Source organism: Sorex fumeus, unplaced genomic scaffold (assembly GCF_029834395.1).
Source record: "Sorex fumeus unplaced genomic scaffold, SorFum_2.1 ptg000037l, whole genome shotgun sequence".
NCBI lineage: Eukaryota > Metazoa > Chordata > Mammalia > Eulipotyphla > Soricidae > Sorex > Sorex fumeus.
This window is the reverse complement of record NW_026606094.1, coordinates 1,583,239-1,609,009: the sequence shown is the minus strand read 5'-3', so window position 1 is coordinate 1,609,009 and position 25,771 is coordinate 1,583,239. Positions and strand designations below refer to the sequence as shown.

The 25,771-nt window shown below is 41.7% G+C and overlaps 1 protein-coding gene across 2 annotated transcripts in view; it reads left to right on the top strand.

Annotated features, from left to right (window-relative positions):
* CALU (calumenin) overlaps window positions 1-24,953 on the top strand; it is a 33,216-nt gene extending 8,263 nt beyond the window's left edge. Inside the window, exons 2-7 of one of the 2 annotated variants that reach the window (XM_056118284.1) lie at window positions 6,992-7,221; window positions 13,401-13,594; window positions 19,337-19,503; window positions 20,429-20,489; window positions 20,763-20,962; window positions 22,559-24,953. In XM_056118284.1, coding sequence (XP_055974259.1) covers window positions 7,001-7,221; window positions 13,401-13,594; window positions 19,337-19,503; window positions 20,429-20,489; window positions 20,763-20,962; window positions 22,559-22,663 — 948 coding nt within the window. In that variant the 5' untranslated portion in view covers window positions 6,992-7,000 and the 3' untranslated portion in view covers window positions 22,664-24,953. Of the gene's footprint in view, window positions 1-6,991; window positions 7,222-13,133; window positions 13,328-13,400; window positions 13,595-19,336; window positions 19,504-20,428; window positions 20,490-20,762; window positions 20,963-22,558 lie in introns of both variants that reach the window. The other variant, XM_056118283.1, reaches the window with a different exon arrangement.
* Window positions 24,954-25,771: the final 818 nt, after the last annotated feature.

Genomic DNA, 25,771 nt, shown 5'->3' with positions numbered 1-25,771 from the left:
CCTGAGCATCATTGGGTGTGATTCAGAAAGCAAAAAAAAAAAGAGAGAGAGCAAACCTGAAAGAATATTGAGGTTTTGGGAAGAATGTTGTGATAATCTAAGAAGTATTGAATGTCAGAATTTTCTATAGGGAGGTCAGTTTGAAAATGTAACTGGGGAAACTGGGTAATTAAGTCAGATTGCTTGGTTTTTACACTGGAATTGTTTTTTTGGTTTGGTTGGTTTTGGGGCCACAATCTGCTGATGCTCTGGCCTTACTCCTGGATCTGTGATTCAGGGATCACTCCTGGTAGGGCTGGGGAACCATAACCTGGACCGGGAATTGGACCACCCGGGTGGGCTGTGTGCCTGCAAGCACCCTATCCCTTGTTCTGTCTCTTCAGCCCCAGGAATTGTCATCTTTGTATGGAAATGTTAACCTTCCAACTTAAGTGTTTGACATCTGTGGAACACAGAGACTCTGTTACATTTCTGTGAGTTACACATATGAAAATTTTATTGTATTCTTTAAAGGTCTTGATAGCATTAGTGGGCATAAGCATTTATTCATTTGGTCCGCATGGAGTTTGTAAGAATTAGAATTCTTTCTACTAGGGAATGTAGGAATGTAATTTTCTATAAACGTTTCCTAAATGTGAGATGCTGTATTAATAATAAGGAAAATCCACTGTTTCAGTGACGTTCAATTTTACTTGATTATGTAAACTTCTAACATAGGTAGTTTGGATGTATCTTAAAATACTCTGACATTTGAGAGCTCACTAAATTATTTTCTCTTCACACTTTCACTGAACTACTTGATAGTTGAATCATTAAATTGGGATATTACTGTAAAGTATGTTTTACTTTTCGTGTAACACTTAGGATTTTTTAAAAGATGTGATATGGGTGCTAGAGAGATAGTACAGCAGGTAAGGTGCGTTGCCTTGCATGTGACCACCCAGGAACCAGTCCTCAGCATCCCATCTGGTCCCCTAAGCCCTGCCAGGTGTAAGCCCAGAGTACCACCAGGTGTGATCCAAAAACAAACATGCATTTTATGTGAAAAAAATGTCCAGAAAATTTGTTTTACTAGTATGTGTAAGAGCATGTGTGCGTGCACATCACACCCTGTGTTTCTCAGGATTGATTTGTCTCTGTGATCACTCGTGGCAGGGCTCAGGACCACATGCAATGCTGGGGAGCAAACCGGACTAGACCCTATGCAAGGAGACTTCCTTATAACCCTAGACTCTCCATTCCTATATTATATCTGAAATAGTGCACACAAGAAAGTAATGCACAGAAATATGCTTAATTTTTAAAAAACAGGCAACACCAAATATATTAACTAAAATTCACTCTGTACCGGTAGTCCTTCTGACCTACCCCTCATTTCTTTCTTATCCTTCCCATTGTAGTTTATCCTTCCACGCATTTTTGTGTGTAATTAAGATTTTATAGAGATACAAACAACCTGAAAAGGTTTTTTGATTTTGCTTTTTAATTATTATTGGTTTGGGGGCCACATTCAGTGATCCTTAGGGGTTACTTCTTATTCTGAACTTAAAAATTAACTCCTAGCAAGTCTCAGGGGGCCATATGAAATACCAGGAATCGGACGTAGGTCAGGCATGTGCAAAGCAAACGCCCTACCTGCTGTACTATTGCTCAGGCCTCTGGTTTTGCTTTTTACAGAAATGAAATCTTTACATTATTTTGCACATTGCTTTTTTTATTCACTTGACATGTCCCGGTGAGGACTCAGTGTCTGTGTAGGTAAATCCACCTTCATCCTCGGAAATCTGTGTAATGCCCCCTACTTTTTTTTCCCTAAGTGTTGGAAATGGAACTCTGGATGTAACTAAGCTCTATTCCAGCAAGAGGGCTATGCTGATAAGATTACTGATAAAATTTGAGAAATGTAGCTGAGCTCTGGCACCACAGGAGCTGCCTAAGAAAAGACCGACCCCCTTACTCGAGGAGCTCATGGTCTTGCTTCTTTGATGGGTCTTGACTGTCCAGTGAGAATAACTTTCTTTTGACAGTGGGTCCCTGGGGGTTACATCCTGCCGTTTTCTCCTTGCCCACTGTACTGTCCCCGGTACCTGTATTTTGTTTTTTTGTTAGGTAACATGGTTATGGTAGTGTGAAACTAAATAGGTTTTAGTTCATTGAATTTAAAGGAATACAGAAATTCATGCTAATACAGTGAAACTTCTCTAGTTACTATTCCAGAGTTATAAGAAAAGTTAATGTATTGGAATATGTGTAATCTATTGAGTTCTTGTTTTGTTTGAGTTTTGGGCCACACTTATGGTGCTCGGAGGTAATTGATGACTCAGTTCAGTAGTGATCCGTGGTGGTGCTCAAGGAACTATATGTGGTGTCAGAGAACAAATAACACCTGTATTTACTCTCTCTGACCCCATTATGGTTTTTGAAACTCAAAAATTTCTGGTGGCTACTAAAACTCTTAAGGTACGCTATGACGTCAGATATTTAAAAAGATTTTATTGGGGGCTGGAGAAATAGTTGTTTGCCTTGCAAGCCAACAAGCCTGGTTTCCCAAGCACCACAATGGGTTATTCCTGAGCACCTCTGCATATTACCCCCCCAAACAAAACAAAAATGCCACTTTGTTAACCACAGTATTTTTTTTGTCTATTTACTCTTTTTCCAGTAAGAAATTTAGGTTTAAAACTCCAAATTTTTTTCATGGGTCCTTTAACATGAATTCTTCCAACTTCATTGGGATCCAACAAATCCATTTTTTTGTTATTGTTTAGCAGACCAGAGTTCACTTATCATAATACGTGACAAAAGGAGGTTATCTACTTATTATCGTGTTTACTTAAGACAAACCTTGATCCTCTGGAGCCTGAAATTGCTATAATAACTACTGTTATCTGCCACTATTGGCTTTCCTCCTTAGTAACAAAAATGATAGAGCCTAGACACCACAATACATAAAGCTAAATGACAAGCGTGGGGGATAAACAAAAACAACCCCCATTTCTCAGCGTGAAACACATCACAAACAGTGCAAATGAATTACTAGTACAGAGCTGGTCTCTCCCAAAGGCTCAGGGGCACGTGGCACATAGAACTCTCACTTTTAAGCTAAAGGAATTCCTTGGTCTCTAAAATTGGTAGCTCATTACGGGGAGCTTGCCAGGCTCTGCTGTGGGAGCGGGATACTCTCGGTAGCTTGCCAGGCTCTATGAGAGGGATGGAGGAATCGAACCCGGGTCGGCCACGTGCAACACAAACAAACGCCCTACTCGCTGTACTATCACTCCAGCCTTCATATACTGTTACTGAATTAAAATTTTTTTAATGTTCTAATTACGTTTCACTATAAATGCTTTCTTTATAATCTTAATTCTTTTATATTTTAAAAATATTCAGTTTGTGATTCTTATTACTACTGATTTTTGTCCTTGAAGCAAATTAAACAAAAAGATGAAAAATAAATAAAATAAAATAAAAAATAAAATAAAATTGGTAGCTCACACATTGTTCTCATCCCCAGCAAGGATTCAGCTTGTCCTGTTTGTTAAGTAGTTAAACCGGGTCTGAACACTGTGGTTTCTGTTTTACACTCGAACCTGGTTTCAACATTCCAGAGGTCTTAAAAAGTGGTCTTAGAGTACCTCCTAGATCAGAATTTTCCTTTCTTTGAGGGCTTGCTTTTTTTTTTTTTTTAATTTCTGGGAAAAAACATAGTTGCCACCTGTAGATGAACAAAGATCACTCATTTGGGTAAAAGTCCACAACTATTTCCACTCCAGAGTGCTCACAGAAGTGCCTCCACCCCAACCCCCAGGAAATAGGGCCTGCTAGAGGAGAAGTTTCTTGGACGTGGACCCAAGGTGACATTCCCCATTCATACTTACGGGACTGATCACACACACGTGATTGATTGATTGATTCCCCTCCGGCTGCTTCTGTAACTGCTCTAGAGTGGAGTAAGGCTGCTGGGAAAGAGGGGACGGCCTGCAAGGCCAAGATGCTGTTAGGTGAGGGGCTTTTCTGGCTACTTAAGACTTTTTTGTTTCTTTGCTTTTTATTTTGGGACCACACCAGAGATGCTGATGACTCTGCCTGCACTCAGGAATCACTCCTGGCAGTGCTGGGGGGTGGGGGGTGGGGAACCATATGGGATTGACCCAGGTATGCAGTGTGCAAGTTAAGTGCCCTCCCTACCCACTGTACTATTGCTCCAGCCCCCTGACTGGCTACTTTGTTGGGGGTGGGAGGGGTGGGGATTGGGGCTGTACCCAGTGATGCTCAAGGGTTACTCCTGGCTCTGCACTCAGGAATTATACCTGGCAATGCTCGGGGTCCATATGGAATGCTGGGGATCGAATCCCAGTCTACCACTTGCAAGGCAGATGCCTACTCTCACTGTGGCCTCTCACTGGCTACTTTAAATACAGGGGCTAAGATGCTTGCCTTGCACACCTTGCATCAGTTCCAGTTTGTTCCCTGACACTGCATATGGTCTCTGAGCCACCACTAGGAGTAACCCCTGAGCACAGAGACAAGAATAAGCAGAGCCAGCTGGTGTGGCCCAAAAACAAAAGGGGGAAAAAAATTTAATTACAGCTTAGGGTAGATTTCAATGGTCATACTGTCTAAGAACATGTGGGGAAGAGATTTTAGGGAGTAGTATAGATTAAGAACCACTGAACTAAAAGCTACACTGAAAGAATCATTTTGTGTTTTAAAAATATTAACCAATAGAATGTGAACCTTTAAATAAATACATTCTACAAATGGTGTCCTGGGGATGGCATCTAATTGGTTTAATTTGTAGATTTGGACACCTTTTATTTTACTTAATCTGATGTCACTATCCTTCTACTGTAGATAATCTCATGCCTAGGGCTGCTATTACAGATTACCACAGAGTGGCTTAAAACAAATTTAGCATTGCCCTGGCAAGTTGGCAAATGGCCAGTTTTTTTTTTTTAAGATAAGGTAAACTTACAGACATAAATATATATATATATATATAGAGAGAGAGAGAGAGAGAGAGAGATTATGCTTACACTTAGGAAGCAGTTCTCAAATGTAACTACAGGAAGTCCCTGTCAAGAAAACGATTACTTGAGGTGCTTTTTACTCAAACTCACCAACTAGATTACATAATTTCTTTAAAATATTTGTGGATTTCATTTTTTAAATACTGAAAGAAAAATATTCTGTTATGTTTTTAAAGGCCCTCCCGTTGATCATCGATTTGCTCGAGCGGGCCCAGTAACGTCTCCATTGGAGACTTTGTTGTTACTGTGTCTGGCATATCGAATACTCTCGGTAGCTTGCCGGGCTCTCCGAGAGGGGCGGAGGAATCGAACTCGGGTCGGCCATGTTGGCCGCTTGTAAGGCGAACGCCCTACCCGCTGTGCTATCGCTCCAGCCCAAAACACACCAGAAAAAGAAAGAAAAGAAATTTAGGAGCCAGATAGTATCTGGGGTACAGATAAGAGTAAGTCCTGAGCATAGCTGAGTTTGACTCAGAAACAAGCCAGAAAAAATGTAGGTGCTATACTTTCTGTATGGAAAATAATGCACCTACAACCTAGGTTTGAATCCTGTGTACCTCCAGGGCTTACTCAAAGCACTGCTGGGTGTGGCCCCCAAAAACATCCAAATAAGCTTACTATCACAGTTCTAGAGACTAAAAGTTTGAAATCTAGGGTTCTGCAGGGCCAGCCCTACCCTCTTTGAAGGCATAACAGGGAGGGTTTGTCTAGACTTTGGTGGTTGTCATTAATCCTGGGTTTTGTTGCTGTGCTTGTGGATAGATCAATCTCTTGTTTCTTTTATAACATGGCATCCTGTTCTCTGTCTTGTCCGAATTTCCCTCCTTTTATTAGGACATTACTCATTGGGTTGGAACCCACGCTAATCCAATATGACCTCATTTTAGCTTGGTTATATCTGCAAAAGTCCTGTTTCCAAATAAGGTCACTTCACAGGTAAGAGCTGGATTAGGACTTTATGTCTCTTGGTGAGACACAATTCAACCCCAAGCCTCCTGTCTAATAATAATCACTTAGCTATTCATGAGACTTGTTAAAACATCTAGGTGATTCTGATAACCGTAGGATTTAAAGACCAGACTGCTGCTGTTTGATTAAAAGATAAAGTATTTGGCAAAAGAATTCAAGTCCTATTCTGGTTTCTTTCTTTCTTTCTCTCTTTCTCTCTTTCTCTCTTTCTCTCTTTCTCTCTTTCTCTCTTTCTCTCTTTCTCTCTTTCTCTCTTTCTCTCTTTCTCTCTTTCTCTCTTTCTCTCTCTTTCTTTCTTTCTTTCTTTCTTTCTTTCTTTCTTTCTTTCTTTCTTTCTTTCATCACACAGCAGTGGTGCTCAGGACTTAATCCTGACCTGGCTCTGTGCTCAGGAATCACTACTGGCAGGGCTCTGGGGGACCATATGGGTTGCCGGAGATCGAACCCAGGTTGTCCATGAGCAAGGCAAGCACACACCCCCTGCCTGCTGTAGTGTTGCTCTGGGCCCTCTGGTGTTTTCTTTAGGAAGCCCATGAATGAGGTAGAATCAGGGAAGGACACGTCCAACAGTGTTCAGGACTTAACTCCTGACTCTGTGCTTAGGCATCACTCTTGGCAGGGCTTGGATGGGGCCAAACAGCATCCCAGGGATCAAATCCTACAAAGATTGATTGACAAGGGCAGGGCAAGTGCCCTACACACTGTACTCTCTCCAGCCCCAAGGTAGATTTTTTTTTTTAACTATAATTAACTGTAATCTTGTCGTTCTACACTCAGATGCAGGAAACTGGTGAAAACTCGCCATAAAATTGGAAAGTCTGAGGTTCTGCCATACTTATTTTATAAATTAAGAAATAATATTTGACATATTATAAATATAGACTTTTGTATATCAAATTAGTTAATTGGGTATAAGTTTCAATTTCCTTTTTAGAAATTTTCTTGTTAAGCTCTCTGCTTCCTGAATTAACTGCCTTTCTTTTTTCCTTTAGGCCATTATCATGGACCTGCGACAGTTTCTTATGTGCCTGTCCCTCTGCACAGCCTTTGCCTCAAGCAAGCCCACAGAAAAGAAAGACCGGGTGCACCATGAGCCTCAGCTCAGTGAGAAGGTTCACAATGATGCCGAGAGTTTTGACTATGATCATGATGCCTTCTTGGGTGCTGAAGAAGCAAAGACCTTTGATCAGCTGACACCAGAAGAAAGCAAGGAAAGACTTGGGTAAGGTTCCAGCTCTTGGGGACTGGCTAGGGACTGGTGGGGGTGACAGTACTTCTTTATACATCAGCTCATTCTTTTTTATTTTCCCTTCATGACTCAGTCACCAATTAAAGCTGTGTTGAACTAAATTTTCTTAAAAATCTAACCACAGAATTGCTGCCACTAAAATTTAATTAAGCGCTAGCTAGCTTCCATACGTTTCTCCACTGATTAACAGTTTATACCTCATTCTACAAAGCAAAGTCACTTGCTTAAAAGTACCAAATACTAAGGAACTTCACGTAAACTTTATGATTTTGAACCCTACGTTACTTGGGGGTGGAAGGACTTCTTATGCTAACTAGTTTTAACTTTTAAAAGCTACTTATAATATATTCATTGTTGTCTAACCTTTGCTTGATAATAAACTGAAAATTGAAAGTCGAAAAAATTTGATTTCCCAGAATGTCTTTCACCCTCCTTGTTTGCATTCTCAGATGTTTAATTAAACTGTTCTCTTCAGAAGATTGTAGCAGTGATGGTATTACATTTATCACTATATGAGTTGCCGTTTTATATAGTCCTTTTAATTTATCAGAAGGGTTGCCTTCCCCATGATGCTTGGGGACTCTGGTGCTAGAAATCAAATATAAGGCCTCCAGGGGCCTGGATCAATAGAACAGCAGGGGTCGCACTTGCAACCCATATGGTACCCTGAACACCACCAGGAGTGATTCCTGAATGCAGAGCCAGGAGTAACCCCTGAGCATGCTGGAGATGACCCCAAAACAAATAAAACTAAAAAGCACGGGGTCTCCATATACAAGGCATGTGCTCCAGCTAAAAAGCTATCTTTCCAGACAAAGTTGCTATTTCAGTAACAGCTGGGCCAGTGTCAAGGTCAGTATTAGCTTCAGCATATCTTTTTACCTGAAAGAATTGATCCCAACTGATAATTTTTAACCTGATGTCTGAGAATGTCTTTGTTTTTTTTGTTTTGTTTTTTTATACTCATCCCAAGTTTTGCATTTTTAAAGAAATGCAAGTTAATTTAGTGTAAGTTTTGTCTTCAGTGAACATTCTTGGTTCAATTTTATTATTTTGAAAATTTTCAAGATCTGTCTAGAAAATTTCACCAAATTGCTATTTCTAAATATATTTTCCTATCATGGGAAGCGCTATAATGTGAAGATATAATTGGGTTTGCTTTGGAATATACTTGAAAATAAATGTGATTCTTTTCATTGGGTTCATTGGATTCTTTCCTGAAATGGAGAAAAATTATTAGAAAATATTGCTATGTAGAATGAGTGACTATTCCATAGCATTTGTAAATCAACATAGAGAACAGAATATGTTAAAGAGTTCATCTTCTTTTAGGTGGCTGTTTTAACTTTGAGAGACCATGCTCACTTTTAATTTCAGTCTTATAACTGTTAACATTCTGTTCTGAAAATAGGGATGTTTATAGGGCTTTCTCCTCTTCGTGTCTTGCCTATTAATAACTTGCATGTCTGACCCACATTTTCATCTGCACGTATCTCTTTTCAGAATTACTTTGTAGTGAAAGACCCTAAAGTTTGGTATTAGGCAGGATGTTCTTGCTCTTTACAGATATTAGAATAGCTCTGTTAGCAGTTTTTAATAGATGAAAATGTACAGATCTATTGTCAGTAAATACCAGAAGTTTAGCAGGCTTTATATTTGATTGGAATAAGGTGGTTAAAAATCAATTTTCCACTAAACTAGGAAATACTTCCCCTCTAAATGCATGAAAACATGTTGATGTATTATGTTGGGGATTACAATGATTAATAAATATATGAAACATAAAAAAAATCAAGTTTTGGACTAGAGAGAGAGTTCAGTTGGTAAGGTAAACTTTGCTTGCATGTAGTCCACCTGGGCTCAATCCCCAGTACCCTTATATGGTTCCCCGAGCCTCTCCAGAAGTAATTTCTGAGCTCGCCACATGTAGTCCAAAAACAGAACGGTACCCCCTCCCCAATCAAGATTTTCATGGAACATATGAATGAATTTGTTTCTCCCAAATATTTGGAGATAGTGATATCATGGGCTGGAGCCATAGCACAGCAGGTAGCGTGCCTTGCACGTGGCCAACCCAGGTTTGATTCCTCCATCCCTCTTGAGAGCCCAGCAAGCTACCAAGAGTATTCCCCCCCCCCCCCCCCCCCCCCCGGTACGGCAGAGCCTGGTAAGCTCTCCGTGGCATTTGATATGCCAAAAACAGTAACAACAAGTCTCACAGTGGAGATGTTACTGATGCCCGCTCGAGCAAATCAATGAACAACGGGAGGACAGTGCTACAGTGACATCACTACTTTATAAAGTGATGAGTTTTTGAAAGTGAAAATCTTGATAAAAAAATTTAACCATTTTACTGTAACATTTATAAATATTGTTTTGGGGCCAGAGAGACAATATAATGGTAATGTGCTTATCTTGCACAAAGGGTGACCCGAATTTGATCCCCAGCAACTAATATGGTCCCCTGAGCACTGCCAGGTGTGGTTCCTGAGCACCGGCCAGGAGTAAGCCCTGAGCATTGATGGATGTGGCCCAAAAACAAAGCAAGGAAAAAAGTTAGTTTGGGGGAATCACAATCCATCCCTTTTGGGGAGTCTAGTGAGAGCTATGAACCCTTCCTCAGTAAAATATGCACGTAAGCATATAAATAAAACTGCATACTGAAATTTCCAGAAATATTTGAGTCCTTTTTTGACCCAGGTTCTTTTAAAAACTTCTGTTTTGGGGAATAGAGGGTGATCTCAATGTACGAAGCTCATGTTTTGCATGCAAAATGCCTGGTTTCGACCCTGGCATAACATGGTCTCCCAAACACCACCAGAAGCGACTCCCTAGCATAGAGCCAGGGTTAGCAGGATTAATAGCCCACCCAGCACTGCCAGGTGTGGCTCAAATAGGCAAACATACAAAAAGATCTGTTTTGTGTCTCTTGAAGGATAGAGGCACATTTTAACTCTTAAGAGAACATATGGTTGGGGCCGGAGAGATAGTATAGTGGGTAGTGTGTTTGCATTGCACGCTGCTGACCCAGGTTCAATCCCCTGCATCCGTTTGGTCCCCCAGCACTGCCAGGAGTAATTCCTGGGTGCTGAGCCAGGAGTAACTTCCTGAGCATTGCCCAGTGTGACTCAAAAAACCAAAAAAGAAAATGATAACATGGTCAATTAAATGTCCGTCCTGGGAGAAATGTTTATTTAGTGGCACTGTAATAAGAAATGTAGGGTTCGCCAACTCATAGGAATATGGTATCATTGGCATAAAGTGTTGGTGTTTTAGATTAGAGCTTCATGCTTAAAATAGGAACGGCCATTTTCAGTGCACTTTCACACTGCAGGCTGAATGGCTTGCAAGATGAGAATGACTTTTATACTTACTGGTTGTTAAAAAAAATTTTTTTTTTAAGAATTTATGCATCTGTGTGTGGCCCATAATGTCAAAAATATTTACTCGCTCTGCCTTTACAGAAAAGGTTTGGCAACTTCTTGCTTAAACCACTTGTGATGTTTCTGTTGGAATAAATAGAATGGCATTCGGCCAGTTTCATTAAGAAAAGCTCATCTTGAGTAATCATATGGGTTTTTTTTTTTTTTGGCAGAGCCTTTAGGTTTTTTCCAGTTTCCTTTGAGGAATGAGAGGGATTCTGAAACCGTGCCCCTTTTTCTTAATGTTTCAGTGACATTGGTAACTTAACTTCTGGGGTTTGGTGCTTACTTTTTAGTCATGGGGGTGTATCCAAGCAATACTGGGAATCTACTTCCAGCTCTTTGCTGGGAGACCAAGTGCTGGGTGTGGAACTTGGGCCTCCTGAATACAAAGCATGTGCTTGACCTATTGAGTTACCTCAATGGTTGCCTCTCCTTTTGGGACACAGCATTGTAAATAAATTGTAAATAAATCAGAAGCTTTAGATACTAGTATAACTTTATCTTTTGACATTATTAAACTTACTGGGTTACAATTGCGTTTTTTCCTTCATGTGCATGGATGTTATCAGAGATGACTTCTTTACCACATAACTCTCTCTATTAACGTTTTAGAACAAACGCTACAAGCCTATGCATTTGTTGATGGAAAATGGTTATTGATTATAGAATTTAAATAACAGAAAATTTGGAGTCATGCCACATCACTGGCAAGATAAATCGCTTTATAGTGGCAGGAGTACTCTGATTATAATATGAGATGAATTCGAGCTGGTGGAAAAGCAGTGTTTCCTACCAAGTGACAGTCTTTTTCAGTTGAGCAAATATCAGAGCATAGAAGCATGCCAGGGATTGATTCTGATGGAAGTTTTCACTCCAAGTTCCTATTCCAAATTGGGCCAGTTACTTATGTGAACTTACATTGGTTGTGTTATTCTCTATTGATGATTGCATCTTTAATAGTTCTCATATCATGCACATGTTTTGAAATCCTCAGGTTAAAATGACTTAGGTAGAAAAAAGAAGCAAAAGAAGGGCAAACGTATATTTAGCTGTGTAGTTCTGCTTTATTGTCTGCATTCTAACTCTCAGCTTATTAACATTTGCTTAAAGATAATACATTCCTACCACATCATTTCCTCAGAATTCTTTTTCTGTTGTTCTATCTAAAAATCCAGTTCAGCACAGTATGTGATCTGTCTTTGTATACCTGAATTGTGGTTTTTTTTTATTACTTGGGTGTTGGGGGATGCGGGTTCTCCCAAATAGTGCTCACAGGGCCAGGGATTCACTCCCAGTGATTCTCAGCCCAGGGATGCTTGACCTGGGGCACCACCAGGCAACCCTGGGAATTGACCCTGAGCTTTCACATGTGTGGCACATACTCCAGCCTTAGAGTTCTCTCTCTGGCCTGTTTTGTTGTTTTTGTTGTTTTGGTTTTTTGTTTGTTTGGGGGTCATTTCCAGCAGTGCTCAGGAATCACTCCTGGCAGTGCTGAGGGAACTGTGGGTTGCGGGGAATCCAACCCCAGTTGGTGACATAAGCCAAATGCCCTACCTGCTGTACTTACTGTACTATCTCTCCAACACATGTTTTGTTTTTGTTTTTTTCATCTTTTTTTGTTGTTGTGTTGTTTGTGGGTTTTGTTTGCTTTTGGGTCACACCTGGCAGTGTTCAGGGCTTACTCCTGGCTCTGCATTCAGGGATAACTCCTGGCAGTGATGGAGGGACCATATGGGATGCCGGGGATCGGCCATGTGCAAGGCAAGAACCCTACCCACTGTACTATATCTCTGGCTCCATATATGTATATTTTAAGTGATTTTTCTTAGAAGTTGCTGAATTTGATCTTTATTTTCAATTTTATTTATTTTTGGATTTTGGGCCACACCTGGAAGTGGCCAGGTGACCCTTTGGAGTGCCGGGGATTGTACCTGGGTCAGCCACATGCAAGGCCAATGCCCTACCCATTGTATCCTACCCAGTCCCTGCTGAACTTTTAAAATCTGGTTTAAACATTTGCATCTTTAGAAAGTTATACTAGTTGATACAATTATTTACCTAGAAACTGAAATTATGTTAAAAATAATAAAGGAAAATCTAAAGATGTAAATGTAGCTTCTTATAAAGAGTGCAGAACCTAGATATGAATGGATATTCACTCCTGAACTTTGATTATAGATTGAAATCTACCTCTGGGTAGATATGCTGGGTTTGCCCGTGGCTCCAAGTGCATCTGCCAGGAACTATGTGGCCTTACGCAAATACTCTTTGCAGATTTAGCAGTGTGCCATTGAAGAGAACATTTTTCAATTGCGTGGCGTTTTTGTTTTGGAGACTTTTTTTTTATTTCTGTGTTTTCGCCCTGGGCAACACCTCTGGTCACAACACACTTGACCCTGGCTAAGCTCAGGGCCTTTTGTCCTTTTAACCTCTTGCTGGATTTCTCTGCATTTTCTACAGAAAGATTGTAAGTAAGATAGATGGCGACAAGGACGGGTTTGTCACTGTGGATGAGCTCAAAGACTGGATTAAATTTGCACAAAAGCGCTGGATTTACGAGGATGTAGAACGACAGTGGAAGGGGCATGACCTCAATGAGGACGGCCTCGTTTCCTGGGAGGAGTATAAAAATGCCACCTACGGCTACGTTTTAGGTAGGTCCCTACTATCTGGGGGAAAAAGCCTTGTGGAGCCGGCACCTTGAAACGTAACTGTTTTGTCTTGTAGAATGATTGTAGATAAAATAGACGCGGATAAAGATGGGTTTGTGACGGAGGGGGAGCTGAAATCCTGGATTAAGCACGCCCAGAAGAAATACATATATGACAATGTTGAAAACCAGTGGCAGGAGTTTGATATGAATCAAGACGGATTAATCTCCTGGGATGAGTACAGAAACGTGACTTATGGCACTTACCTGGGTAAGGGGCAAGGTGTCAGCCTGGCAGAGACCATGGTCTTGAGTCAAAGAAACAAATGGGTCACACAGAAAGGAAAGGAAATTGTGTCCACCCAAAGTATTTCCATGCGGGACGGATTGCCCGCTATTTAAAATTTGTATATTATGTATTTTTAGCTTTTATTTGATTTTTGACTTGCTGAAGTATGGCATTTTTTACATCTTTAGCATTTTAGCTATATTTTACCTTTTTTTTTTTTTTTCCTTTCCGTCATCCCTCAAGGACCATTTAGAGAGTATACCTTACTTAACAGGCTGCATTGTTCTGACAGTGCAGAGCAAGAGACTTTGACAGGTCTCTTTGCATGGCCACATCTCTTCCCATGGCTGGATCTGAAATTTGTGCCAAACTAGATTCCTTGCATAGGTGTAAAATTGTTAAAGTTCCAATATGATGGCTTTTCCTTGGTAAATTTTCAGTATGTCTGCTTACTGAAGTTTTGAAATGGAAATTTCCCATTTGTTTTCTCTGGCACATGAGTTTACCAGCCTGCTTTGCAAATGTTTTAAGGCAATTACTTACTGCTTTCTATTGATTTGGTGGTTTGTACATCTGAGCCACCTGTTAGTAATTTCTTCCTTATTAAACTTTGCTTGGGGATTAGAGTAATGGCACATCTGGTAAGGCACTTGCCTTGCATGCAGCTGACCCAGGTTCGATCCCAGCATCCCATGTGATCCCTGGAGCACCACCAGGAGTGATTCCTGAATGAAGATCCAGGAGTAAAACCCTGAGCTTTGCTGGAGGTGGCCCAAAAATGAAATAGCAAAACAGCTTTGCCTGATATTGCATGCTAGGTGTGGCTCTGAGTTAATAACTTTTCATATTTTTGTTAGTTTCCTCTGTCGTACATGGTTACAGTTTGAGAGAAGAAAATATAAAATGTTTCCTTTTGCATTTTTATCTGGGAGAGTAGGCAAATTTCTAGCTTAAAAACTGGCTTTCACCACTATCGGGCAGTGAGTGTATAATTGTTTCCCCCACTGGATGGCCAGCTGTCCAAGTTAATTACAGGACTGCATGCATTTTTGGTGAAGAGACTTTTATTTCTGTGTCAGGCGTGTGCTCTTTCTTATGATTAAAGTGGCAGCCTTTCTCTCTGCTTGATGCTTGGCCAAGTATCAAACATAGCCTTCACCTAATTAAGAATGCGTGTATTAAAAAGTCAGTGCAGATGGAGAGGCATTTGTGCTTCTTGCTTTTTTGGCTGAGACATAATAACCTCCTGATTTATTTGGAATAAATTATAAATATAAAGCAAACAATAGACTGTTAGTGATCTAAGCCGTTTATAATGTGTTACTGTCTCAGCTCAGGGCCAGAGAGATAGTACAGGAGGCAAAGTGCTTGTCTTGCATGCTGCCAGCAAGAGTTCAGTCCCTGACATCGCCTAAGGCCCCTTGAGCACCACCACGTGTGTGGCCCTACCAGCTCCCTGACCACCGCCACAAAAAAAAGTCTTATCCCAGATGTATACACTCACTTCCTGAATAGTGTAGAATGAATCTTACACTCTCCATGGGTATGTGCATTAAAATCTGTTGAGAGTTCTGGGTGTCACAGGATAAGTGATTCAATGTGATGGTATTTGCACTGCATAAGCCAAAGCACTGTCTGGGGAAGCAGTGTCTTTATAAGGTGTCTTTCCCAGGAGGCATGTGGGTGTACAGAGCTGAGGGGTAATGGCTTATAGACGTACTAGGGAGTTTTTGTGAGTGTGTGTTCTTGACTCACTTCTGAGTCCAGGTTTAAATCATGTTAGCATTTATTTGAAATGTCATCTATTTTCCACCAAAGAATCATTAACGGTGTCTCTGCCTGCCCCGTAAAATATGACGAACTAAGATTTGCCCGTCTTGTGCTACCAGAATTAGATCAAAAGCCTGCCCAAAGCTGTATGCAGTCTTTGAGGTAGGCAGGTCAATAAGCTGCTCCTCAGGGTAGATGCAGCTTTCTGGGTAATGACTAGGCATATAAATTTGTTATTTAAAAGAATATTTTATCTCTTTCATCCTTTTGCCTGTGCATGTTGCTCTCATGCTACTGGGAATCCAGTCACCTTGCATCCCGAAGGGAGAAGAGGAGAGTTTTTAGCTCAGAATCTTGGTGCTGGAGAGAGAGTACAGCAGGTAGAGCGCTTGCCATGCACTTGACTGACCTGGGTTCAATCCCCAGCAGTTCATGTGATCCTCCGAGCACCGCCTGGAGTGACTACTGAGTGCAGAGGCAGGAGTAAGCCCTGAGCATCACCAAGTGTTGCCCAGGAAAAAAAAAAAAAAGAGAGAAAATCTAGTTGTGGGGCTGGGGCCTTGTCTGGCATGTGTATGACCTGGGTTCAATTTCTGCACCATGTGGTCCTCTGAGCATCACTGAATCCAGCCCTGTTGGCCCCTGAGCAGCCCTGAGGTCACCCTAGTACCCTGGTGTCTCCTGGTACTATATGGACCTTAAGCAGCATTTCAATCTCAGGCCCATGTGCAGAACCCATGGCCTAGTTAACTCATTACCTGGCCAAGAATCCCTGGTGAGGTCCCCACCCTCTGGAGCATCATTTGAGAGGTTCCCCTTCCCAACTTCTCCTCATCCCCGCCCCCTCCCTGACCCCTTCCCCCAAAAAATCTAGTTTTAGAGACCAGAAAACTTTTGTCTTAAATGTAACTGACTCTTGGTTCAATTGCCAGCACTTTGTATGGTCCCCCCAAAGCACTGTCAGGTATATAATCAAACCACATAATGCCCCATCCCTGCCCAAAATAAAAAGAACCTCGATGTAGGAGCCAGAGTAATCACGCAGGGGTTAAAGCTCTTGCTTTGCAGACAGCTCACCCAAGTTTGACCCCCAACACCACATAGGGTTCCCTGAGCACCACCAGGAGGGATTCCTGAGTTTCACTGAAGATGGCACCCAAACCACAAAAATAACAAAGGATCTACTTGTATAAGTTGCCTTCTGTTATCTTTCCTTCCAGAAGTTTCAGAGTTGGTACTCTAACTTTGTTAGAGAAGCACCTGGGAAATTTTTCTTGATCCTCCATCTCCCACCTATCACAGGGTCAGAGACATGATTTAACAAGCTTTACATGCAGAAGTTCTGGGTTTGACCTCTTGAGCCATATGTCCATCTCCCTAGCATCCCAGTTTCTGCTGAGTGTGCCCCCCCAACCAAAAAAAAAAAATCCAGTCAGTTTTGGTTTTGAGTATGCCATTGTGGGGCTCCCAGATTCTCAGTAATGCAGTGAAGTCATCTTACTGAACTTTGTTTTTGACCATACCTGGCCATGCTCCGGGCTTCCTCCTGACTCTGCTCAGGATTACTCCTGTGTGCTAGAGGGAACCAAATGGGGTTCTGGGGGTCAAACCCAGGTGAGCCGCGTGCAAGGCAAGTGCCTTACCTTCTGTTCTATCGCTCCTGTCCCTCTTACTGGATTTTGACATTGAATATAGCATAAAACCTCAAGTTTATCACGTCAAAGAGCAATAGCTTTTTTTTTTTTTTTTGGTTTTTGTTGTTTTTGTTTTTGTTTGGGGGGCACATCCAGCAGTGCTCAGGGGTTATTTCTGGCTCTGCACTCAGCAGTCACTCCTGGTGGGGATTGGGGAACCATATGGGGTGCCAGAGACCAAACCTGGGTCAGCTGTGTCCAAGACGACTTTACCTGCTGTACTGTCTCTCTGGCACAAGCTGTAGCTTTTCTCCTTCTCAAACCATGTTTACCATGGAAAGATTGAACTTCAGAATCAAAAGTCAGGAGTGCAATTTTAATTGGTAATGGGGTTCTTTCAATCTTTTTGTGAAACTAGTGCTATATTTTATCTCTTTTTTTTTTTTTCTTTTTGGGTCACATCCAGCAATTCTCAGGAGTTACTCCTGGCTCTGCACTCAGGAATTACTTCTGGAGGTGCTTGGGGGGCCATATGAGATGCCAGAGATTGAACCTGGGTTGACCTTATGCAAGGCAAAAGCCCTACCCTACCCACTGTATTATTGTTCTGGCCCCTATATATTTTACCTTTTACCTCTCAGTCGTCGTCTTTTTTTTTTTTTTTTTTTTTTTTGCTTTCAGGGTCATACCTGGCAATGCGCAGGGTTACTCCTGGCTCGTGCACTCAGGAATTATTCCTGGCGGTGCTGGGGGACCATATGGGATGCTGGGAATCGAACCCGGGTCGGCCTCGTGCAAGGCAAACGCCCTACCCGCTGTGCTATCGCTCCAGCCCCCTTCTTAGTCTTTTAAAACCCATCTTCATATGTTATTTGTATTTCAAATTGGAAAAGATTTTTTCTTTTCTGCAATTGACCTATTTTTCAGCTTTAAGAAATAAAATTTTCTTAGAAATCTAGAGACTAAACAACCGCTGCTTCTACAGTGTAGTGTCTACAAACGGATAGACTCATGTTTATATTCACCTTATAATGTTTGCTTAATAATTTACTTTTTGTAACAGCTTTAGTTGGAAAATTAATTGACATAAAATACATTGAAGGTATATAAAATGCAGAATTGTTGTTTTCATATGTATATACACACCAGTGAATCCATCACTACAGTCAAGATAGATGAACATATCCATCACCCCCAAGTTTCTTCAAATTCCTTTATAAGTCCTCTTACGTTCCTCATTCTCCACAGGTGGCCACTAATTTGTTTTCTATAACTCACTTTACCTTCATTTTCTAGAATGTTACATAAATAGAGGTGACTAGTACATATAACTCATGGTAGATTTCTGAATTGACTGAAAAAAGTAGTGACTTTTCAGGAACTAGAGAGATACTACAGCAGGTAGGTCCCCTGAGTACTGTCAGTAATTCCTGAGTGCAGATCCAAGAGTAACCCCTGAGCATCGCTGAAGGTAACCCAAAAAAACTAAGGAAATTAAGTGTGACATTTCAGAATAGTGGTGTTTTTATATTCCAAGGAGTGTATACTGAGATGGGAGGCCTTTTGATACCTGACTCTTTTTTTTTTTCGCTTTGCTTGTTTGGGTAAAACCCAGCAATGCCAGGGGTTACTCCTGACTCTGTACTCAGAAATGACTCCTGGCGGTTCTTAGGGGACCATATGGGATGCCAGAGATCAAACCTGAGTTGGCTGCATAGAAGGCAAATGCCCTACCCACTGTACTGTCACTCCGGCCCGAGATATCTGACTTCTTAATGAAAGCCTAATGTTAATTAAAATAGCAATAGTTTGTATTTATCTAAAGTTAACTTTATGTCAGGCATTGCATTAAGCACTTAGATTTCTTTTCACACCTAAACCCCATTGTACTCTTATAAGGCTGGCTTTTTTTGCCTGCATTTTACAGGTGAGATTAATGTTAGGTTCATAGAGTCACACAGCTAGGGATTGTTAAAGTTAGGCCTCAAACCTAGGAACTATGACTTTTGCTCCATCTCAAGTATAACTGGAAAATGCAATCCCTTGGAGTAACCTTCCACCAACAGTAGTATTGTGTAGTGAGTTACCGTGTTCTGGGAGCCAGACTTCCAGGTTGAAGGGCAAACACTTGCCTTCAACTTGGACATGATTTTGAGACCTTTGATTATTAGAACTTCAATCTGAGACAATGTCTTTAGGTTTTGACTGTGTACTCAACAGTTATTTCGTCGTTGCTTGGTTTCTCAGGAGTTGCCTAGCCCATACGTTTTCATGTTTTTACAAAGTCTTTGAAGATTTGACCAAAATTTTTGTTTTCTAGATGATCCAGATCCTGATGATGGATTTAACTATAAACAAATGATGGTTAGAGATGAGCGAAGGTTTAAAATGGCAGATAAGGATGGAGACCTCATTGCCACAAAAGAGGAGTTCACAGCTTTCCTGCACCCTGAGGAGTATGACTACATGAAAGATATAGTAGTGCAGGTGGGTGTGGGCAGCGGTGCTCCGTGCTGACTTCCTTTCCTTTTTGCTTCCCAACTTGCTCTGCAACTGCTGCTTCCAACCTTGTTGCTGTTTTCCTGTTACTGTGATCAAAATCATTTCTCTTAAATGCCTCTTGCTACAAGCAGTGTTTCACATCATCACATCGTGTAGTTTGTTCGTTCATTGTAGCAGGCTTCATATTGTAAGCAGTGTTTTGTTTTGTTTTTTAAATATCCCATGACCAACCAACTGACACTGAAGAATTCTGACAGAAGAGAATAACCTATAAAACGTGGACTGTAGCTGTTGATGTACTTAGGGGTCACATCTGTTCATATGACTTAAGTGACCACTGTCCAAGACCATCCAGAGCTGGTGGGGTGATTTCATCATTAAGCGGTGTCTATGTTCCACACTTGCTATTTCAGCTAGAAAAATTTCCTCTAGTTGAACCACACATACACGTGTATACATACAGGTTTGCTGTGTATTTGTTTGGTAGGAGTGGTGATGGCGAGGTGAGCTACACCCAGCAGTGTTTAGGAACTGTTTCTGGCTTAGTGTTCAGGAGTGACCCCTGGCAGTGCTTGAGGCCGTACATTGTGTGCCAGGGATCAGACCAGGGTTGGCTGGTGCAAGGCAAGTGTCCAAGTGCCTTCTCAGGCCTCTGCATTTTGTTTTATTATGAGTGAGGGTAGGAGTGTTGGGCTATAACCCTGCTGTCTTTGGGCTTACTCCTGACCCTGAGCCCAGGGATCAGTCTTGGTAGTCCTCGGGGAACTTTCTGGGGTCTAACTGGGGGTGGCTGTATACTAGGCAAGCACCTTAACCCCTGTACTATCTCTCCAGTCCTGTATGTGTACTTTAATGAAAAAACAACTGCTTTAATTAATTCACTCAGGAGCTAATAACCTCTTCTGTCTAGGAAACCATGGAAGATATAGATAAGAATGCTGATGGCTTCATTGATCTAGAGGAATATATTGGTGAGTCATTTTCTAGTACCTATTTTGCAGTTCTTTAGGGATAAAGCCTCTTTGCTCTCATTTTAAACACAATCAACTGGAAAGTTTCTTGTTGCAAGATTGAACGTTAAGCCTCAGGAAAAGTTTTGCTATCTAAGATCTCTCTGACCCAAAATACCTTGTGCCTGCTGTTTGCTTTCGAACAGACAGATGAGGGAGAAGGGATAGGGTCACATTCACATTTGTCTTTGGAAGAAAACAAACTGTTCTTCTGTGCTTTTATTCTGCACACAGGTGACATGTACAGCCATGATGGAAATGCTGATGAGCCAGAATGGGTAAAGACAGAGAGAGAACAGTTCGTTGAGTTTCGGGATAAGAATCGTGATGGGAAGATGGACAAGGAAGAAACCAAAGACTGGATCCTCCCCTCAGACTATGATCATGCCGAGGCAGAAGCCCGGCATCTAGTCTATGAATCAGACCAGAATAAGGTAAGGCAGGACAAACGCAAACAACCTCCAAGAGCTTGAAGTCTGTTCCTAAGGGATTAGCTTAACAACAGTGTGCACCTGGGGTCTGTCAGTCTATTGCAGTTGTAAACCTATGGGACAGTGTCACCTGGGCCCAGAATGGATCATTTGTTAGCTTTGGATCCCTCAGAAATTTGCTCTGCATTTTTTTTATTTATCGTGGGCCTAATTTTGCCCACTAAGGGCTAGTTGGTTCCCTCTTAAAGGCTTTTAAAAATTAGTCCTTTGTTCTTCTCTTGCAAGACTGCAGTTTGAATCCTTGGCACCACATACATTCTCCCCAACCATCACCAGGCGTGATCCTTGAGTACCACTGATATATCCCAAGGCACCTTCACCTGTCCCCCCCAAAAAAAATTTTTTTAACTCCTCCGTAGTAAGTTATAAATAGCTATTCTCTGAAACCTGTAAAACTTCTCCTTGATTAATTTATTTGAGACATTTTCATTCATTAAGAGTAGTGTTACCTCCAGGCCTTGTCACCTTTTCAGAGATTTGAATGCTTTGAGTAAGCTGAAAATCAGTCTAATGATAGGATTTTTTTTTTTAACCTAAACATTCCTTTATCTAGGCTAGGCTAATGTATCCTAGATTAGAGGGTGTGTGTGGTGGGGGGGGGGGGAGTCTTTGTTTTTTGTTAGGGTTTTTATCATTAAGCTGTTTTTTAGTTTAGTTACTGTAGTAGGTAGGTGCTTTGTCCTGAGATCTATGAGAAAAGAAAGGGCAGAGAATCTGGGGAATGTGGCCTCAATAATTTGGGACAGTGTCTGATAGCTGGTGGCTAATGCATTGTGGCAGGGAGGACTCTGCCCTTGCAGGAGCAGAAGCTTTTTTTTTTTTTCCTTTTTGGGTCTTACCCAACGATGCTCAGGGGTTACTCCTGGCTCTGCACTCAGGAATCACTCCTGGCAATGCTGGGGGATGATATGGGATGCTGGGAATCAAACCCAGATTGGCCACGTGCAAGGCCAACGCCCTACCCTGTACTGTCGCTCTGGCACCACAGAAGCAATTTTTTTCTTTGTTTTTGCTTTTGGGGTCACGCCCAGTGATGCTCAGGGGTTACTCCTGCCTCTGCACTAAGGAATCACTCCTGGCGGTGTTCAGAGGATCATATGGGATGCCGGGGATTGAACCCTGGTCAGTTGTGTGCAGGGCAGGTGCCCTACCCGCTGTGCTATCACTCCGGCCCCAAGTCATTTTTTCTTGATTCACTTCAAAGCATTTCCCACTTCTTGACACTTATCCCACATGGAGGACGTAGAAGGTGTGCCATCTTTTGCTCAAAGTGGAGAAGAGTTTTCTCATGAAACAACCTACATGTCTAGCATTGTTACTGAGCTTTATTATTTAGCTTTCTTCATAAGAAACAATGTACGAATTGCTATTTTTCCTTTTGTGTATATGTAGGGCAGCAGGTAAAGGTTGAGTTCATATTTAATTTAGTGGGAATAGAATCTCAAATCTTAACTAATCCCTGTTCTATATTTGGGAAGTGTTTCTAATTTGGGAAGAGAAATATATTCTACCTCAACTCACTGTTCTCTTTGATTGCAGGATGGCAAGCTTACCAAGGAGGAGATTGTTGACAAGTATGATTTATTTGTGGGCAGTCAGGCCACCGATTTTGGTGAGGCCTTAGTACGACATGATGAATTCTGAGCTGTAGTAGAGGATCCCATGTTTCTTCAAAAGTAATTTATTTTTACAGCTTCTGGTTTCACATGAAATTGTTTGCGCTACTGAGACTGTTATTACAGACTTTTCTTAAGACACGAAAAGGCGTAACGAAAACCCATCCCGTCCCATTCCTTCTTCTGAGGGACTATAGGGAAACTGGGCTTCTGAGAACAACTCTAATTAGTACACTTGTGTTTGTAGGTTTGCTCTTTGTATTATATATTACATGGTGTGTTTATTTTTGTATTTGTTCTCTGATTGGGAGCATGATATGAAGGATCAAGATCCTCAACTTAACACTTTTAAGGAAACACTAGCCCTTCACTCTCACCCCTTCCTGTATTGCTTTTGTAATTCTGACTTGACTAATTTTTTAAGCCTGAGACCAATAAGAACTGTTTAGGAGAGAGAAAAGGGAAAAATATACCCCACACTTTATAAATTTGGAGAGATAAGACTAATTTTGCTTCTTGACAAGTGTGTTTCATAAGGAATTGAGACCATGTATTTTATTCAGTTGCTTCGGATCCAGCAACTGATTGTGGAATTATCTGGGCAGTGACAGAATTCTATTAAGTAAACCTGCTTCAAATTGATGTCACTCACTCTTTTGTGTTATTCCTTCCATGTAGGACTGACTAGCTATTGCTAATTTTGTCAAGCACAGCTGCAGTGGGAAGAGGTAGGGACAGTGACTTGAAAATCAATCATGTTGTGAGTATAATCTCTTTACAGAGTTTATTATACATAGAAACAGCTGGAAAGCTGAGGAAAAATACAAGTGTTTTCAGGGCACACACACTTTTGGGCGTGTACAGTCTATTGAAATGCTCAAGTCTGTCTTGCCCATTGAATCATCGTAAGTGCCTTGGCTCCTGTTTTCCCAGGAGTTTGGAGAACTTATCCTGCTTCCACTGCAGTTAAAATATATTCTTTCTAATCAAGTCTTTGAAAGTGCCTTTAGCAAAAGAAATGATTGCTGAATGAGGACACTTACAAAACTCGAAGATAAAATAAAGATGATTTAGATCACCTTCCATAGAGTTTAGACCTTCCCAGTGTCGTGGGGTATATTTTTCTTCCTTTTCTCTTTCAGGCAGTGGTAAAATAGCAGTGTTAATTAGGAGCTTGATTGCAGTGTTCTTACCTTGTGGGTTGGTGTCAGAAAACCACGTGCTGCTGAATTTACCGGGAATCCTCATACCTCAGAATGCTAACCACTACCAGGCGTGGTTTTGTGTCGACTGGAGCACTTGAGTTCAGACTCAGAGATGAGCGGGCTCTTTGGTTTTGAGGATCATGGCTCACCTTTCCTGCCTTTGAGCCATCATGCACTCTCCCCACTGCCAAAAAGTATATCATGAATCAACAGATTTTCAGTTCTTACCAGACACGGCAGAGACACAGTAGAGTGAACAGAAGAATACTCCCGCTGATCCGAACTCCATATTACCCATATCTGACATAGCATAAACTGCCTATTTTTGGTCCCCTTTCTTACATATGACTCTTTCCTAAGAAAAAAAATTGTATTCTAAGTGTTTAGCCCTCAGGTTAACTAAGATAAGTGTATGTATATCTAACCTTTGATTCCATATATATTTCTAGTTAATACATTCAGGTGGTGCTGGGTGGTTATTATAATATAAACCTGGGTCTATCCTTTGGTCTTCCACAACCTGCAGAGGTGGGCTACTCAACATGGTTGAAAGCCAATATCATGAAAACTTTACACCAGCTTTTTTCCTGAGCTCTGGAGAGTGGATGTACTCTTTTGGGTTTAACGCCAGTCTGGACAGGGTAATGGAGCAACTCGACCCTCCAGAAACCCCCTTGTTGTCGATGCTCTTCAGAAGGCCAGAGAGAATTAGTGCCACCAGCACAATTGTGTGCTGTGTGGCAAGGGAGTTTTGCCACTTGGTAGATGGTGCAGAGAAGCCGGGCCATGAAGTCTCACGCTTAGGAAGCAGACCTCCGTCTTGTGAGATGGCAGCTCTGGACGTGGGGTGCTCAGCAGCAAGTATTGTACGCTCATCTCTAGTGGTCCCCCTGGATTTGGTGCTTGGGTCCAGTCGAGCCTGACGCTGGTGAACAGTAGCCGCACACCCACACAGTGTGTCTGTGAAAGCTTGCTCTCTTGAATTTGGATATTAGTTATTTTTTTAATGGAGTGTAAACCAAGTTTTATATTCTATAATGCAAACAGGTTTCTAAATAAAACTGTTTCTAAAAAAAATCTATTTCTGAATAAAACTGTTTACATTCATTGTGAGCTGTGTGTGTCTTCTGTTCTCTTCCGTGAAAGCGAGCTGGAGAGATGGAAGTTAAGGCATTTGCCTTACTCGCAGCCCCGTCTCCCACATCCCCGGCACTGCTCTGCAATGGTCCCTCAAGCACTGCCAAAAGTAATCTCTGCACATAATCAGGTGTGGCACGCACGCGCACACACACACACACACACACACAAAATGGTTAAGCTGAAAAGGTTTGTTGCCTGTATTTTACCACAATTTTCCCCAAAATAGAGAATAGGAGGGGCCAAAGAGATAGTACAGTGGGCAAGGTGCTTGCCTCACAGCCAACCCGGGTTTGATCCCAACAACCTATAAGGTCCCCTGCGCCTGCTAGGAGGGATCCCTGAGCACAGCCAAGTGTAGCCCAAAAAGAGAAAAAGTAGAACTCTTGCTTAGACTTATGGGTGCTATGGCCAGAGAGTAGTACACGGGTGAAAGCGATTGCCCTGCACACAGCTGCTGTCAGTTTGAATCTGGGCACCACATGGTCTGCTGAGCAGTTCCAGGAGTGATCTCTGAGCACCACTGGTTATGGCCTCAAAACCAAAAATAAGTGGATGTTGGCCTATCCTCTGTCCAGCTCAACTGCCTTTTGCCATTGTGGTCACCCCTTTCTCCGTTTCTGGAATATGATCACCTCTCTGGCACTGCAGCCCTTTTCTTGCTGCCTGTGGGCCATGGAACTAGAAACCCGGCTCATTACCTGACCCCAAACGCGGTACATTTCCCAGCATCATGCTTTTACCTTTAATTTTATTTGAAAAGAGATAAGCCAGTGGGCCAGAGCAATAACACA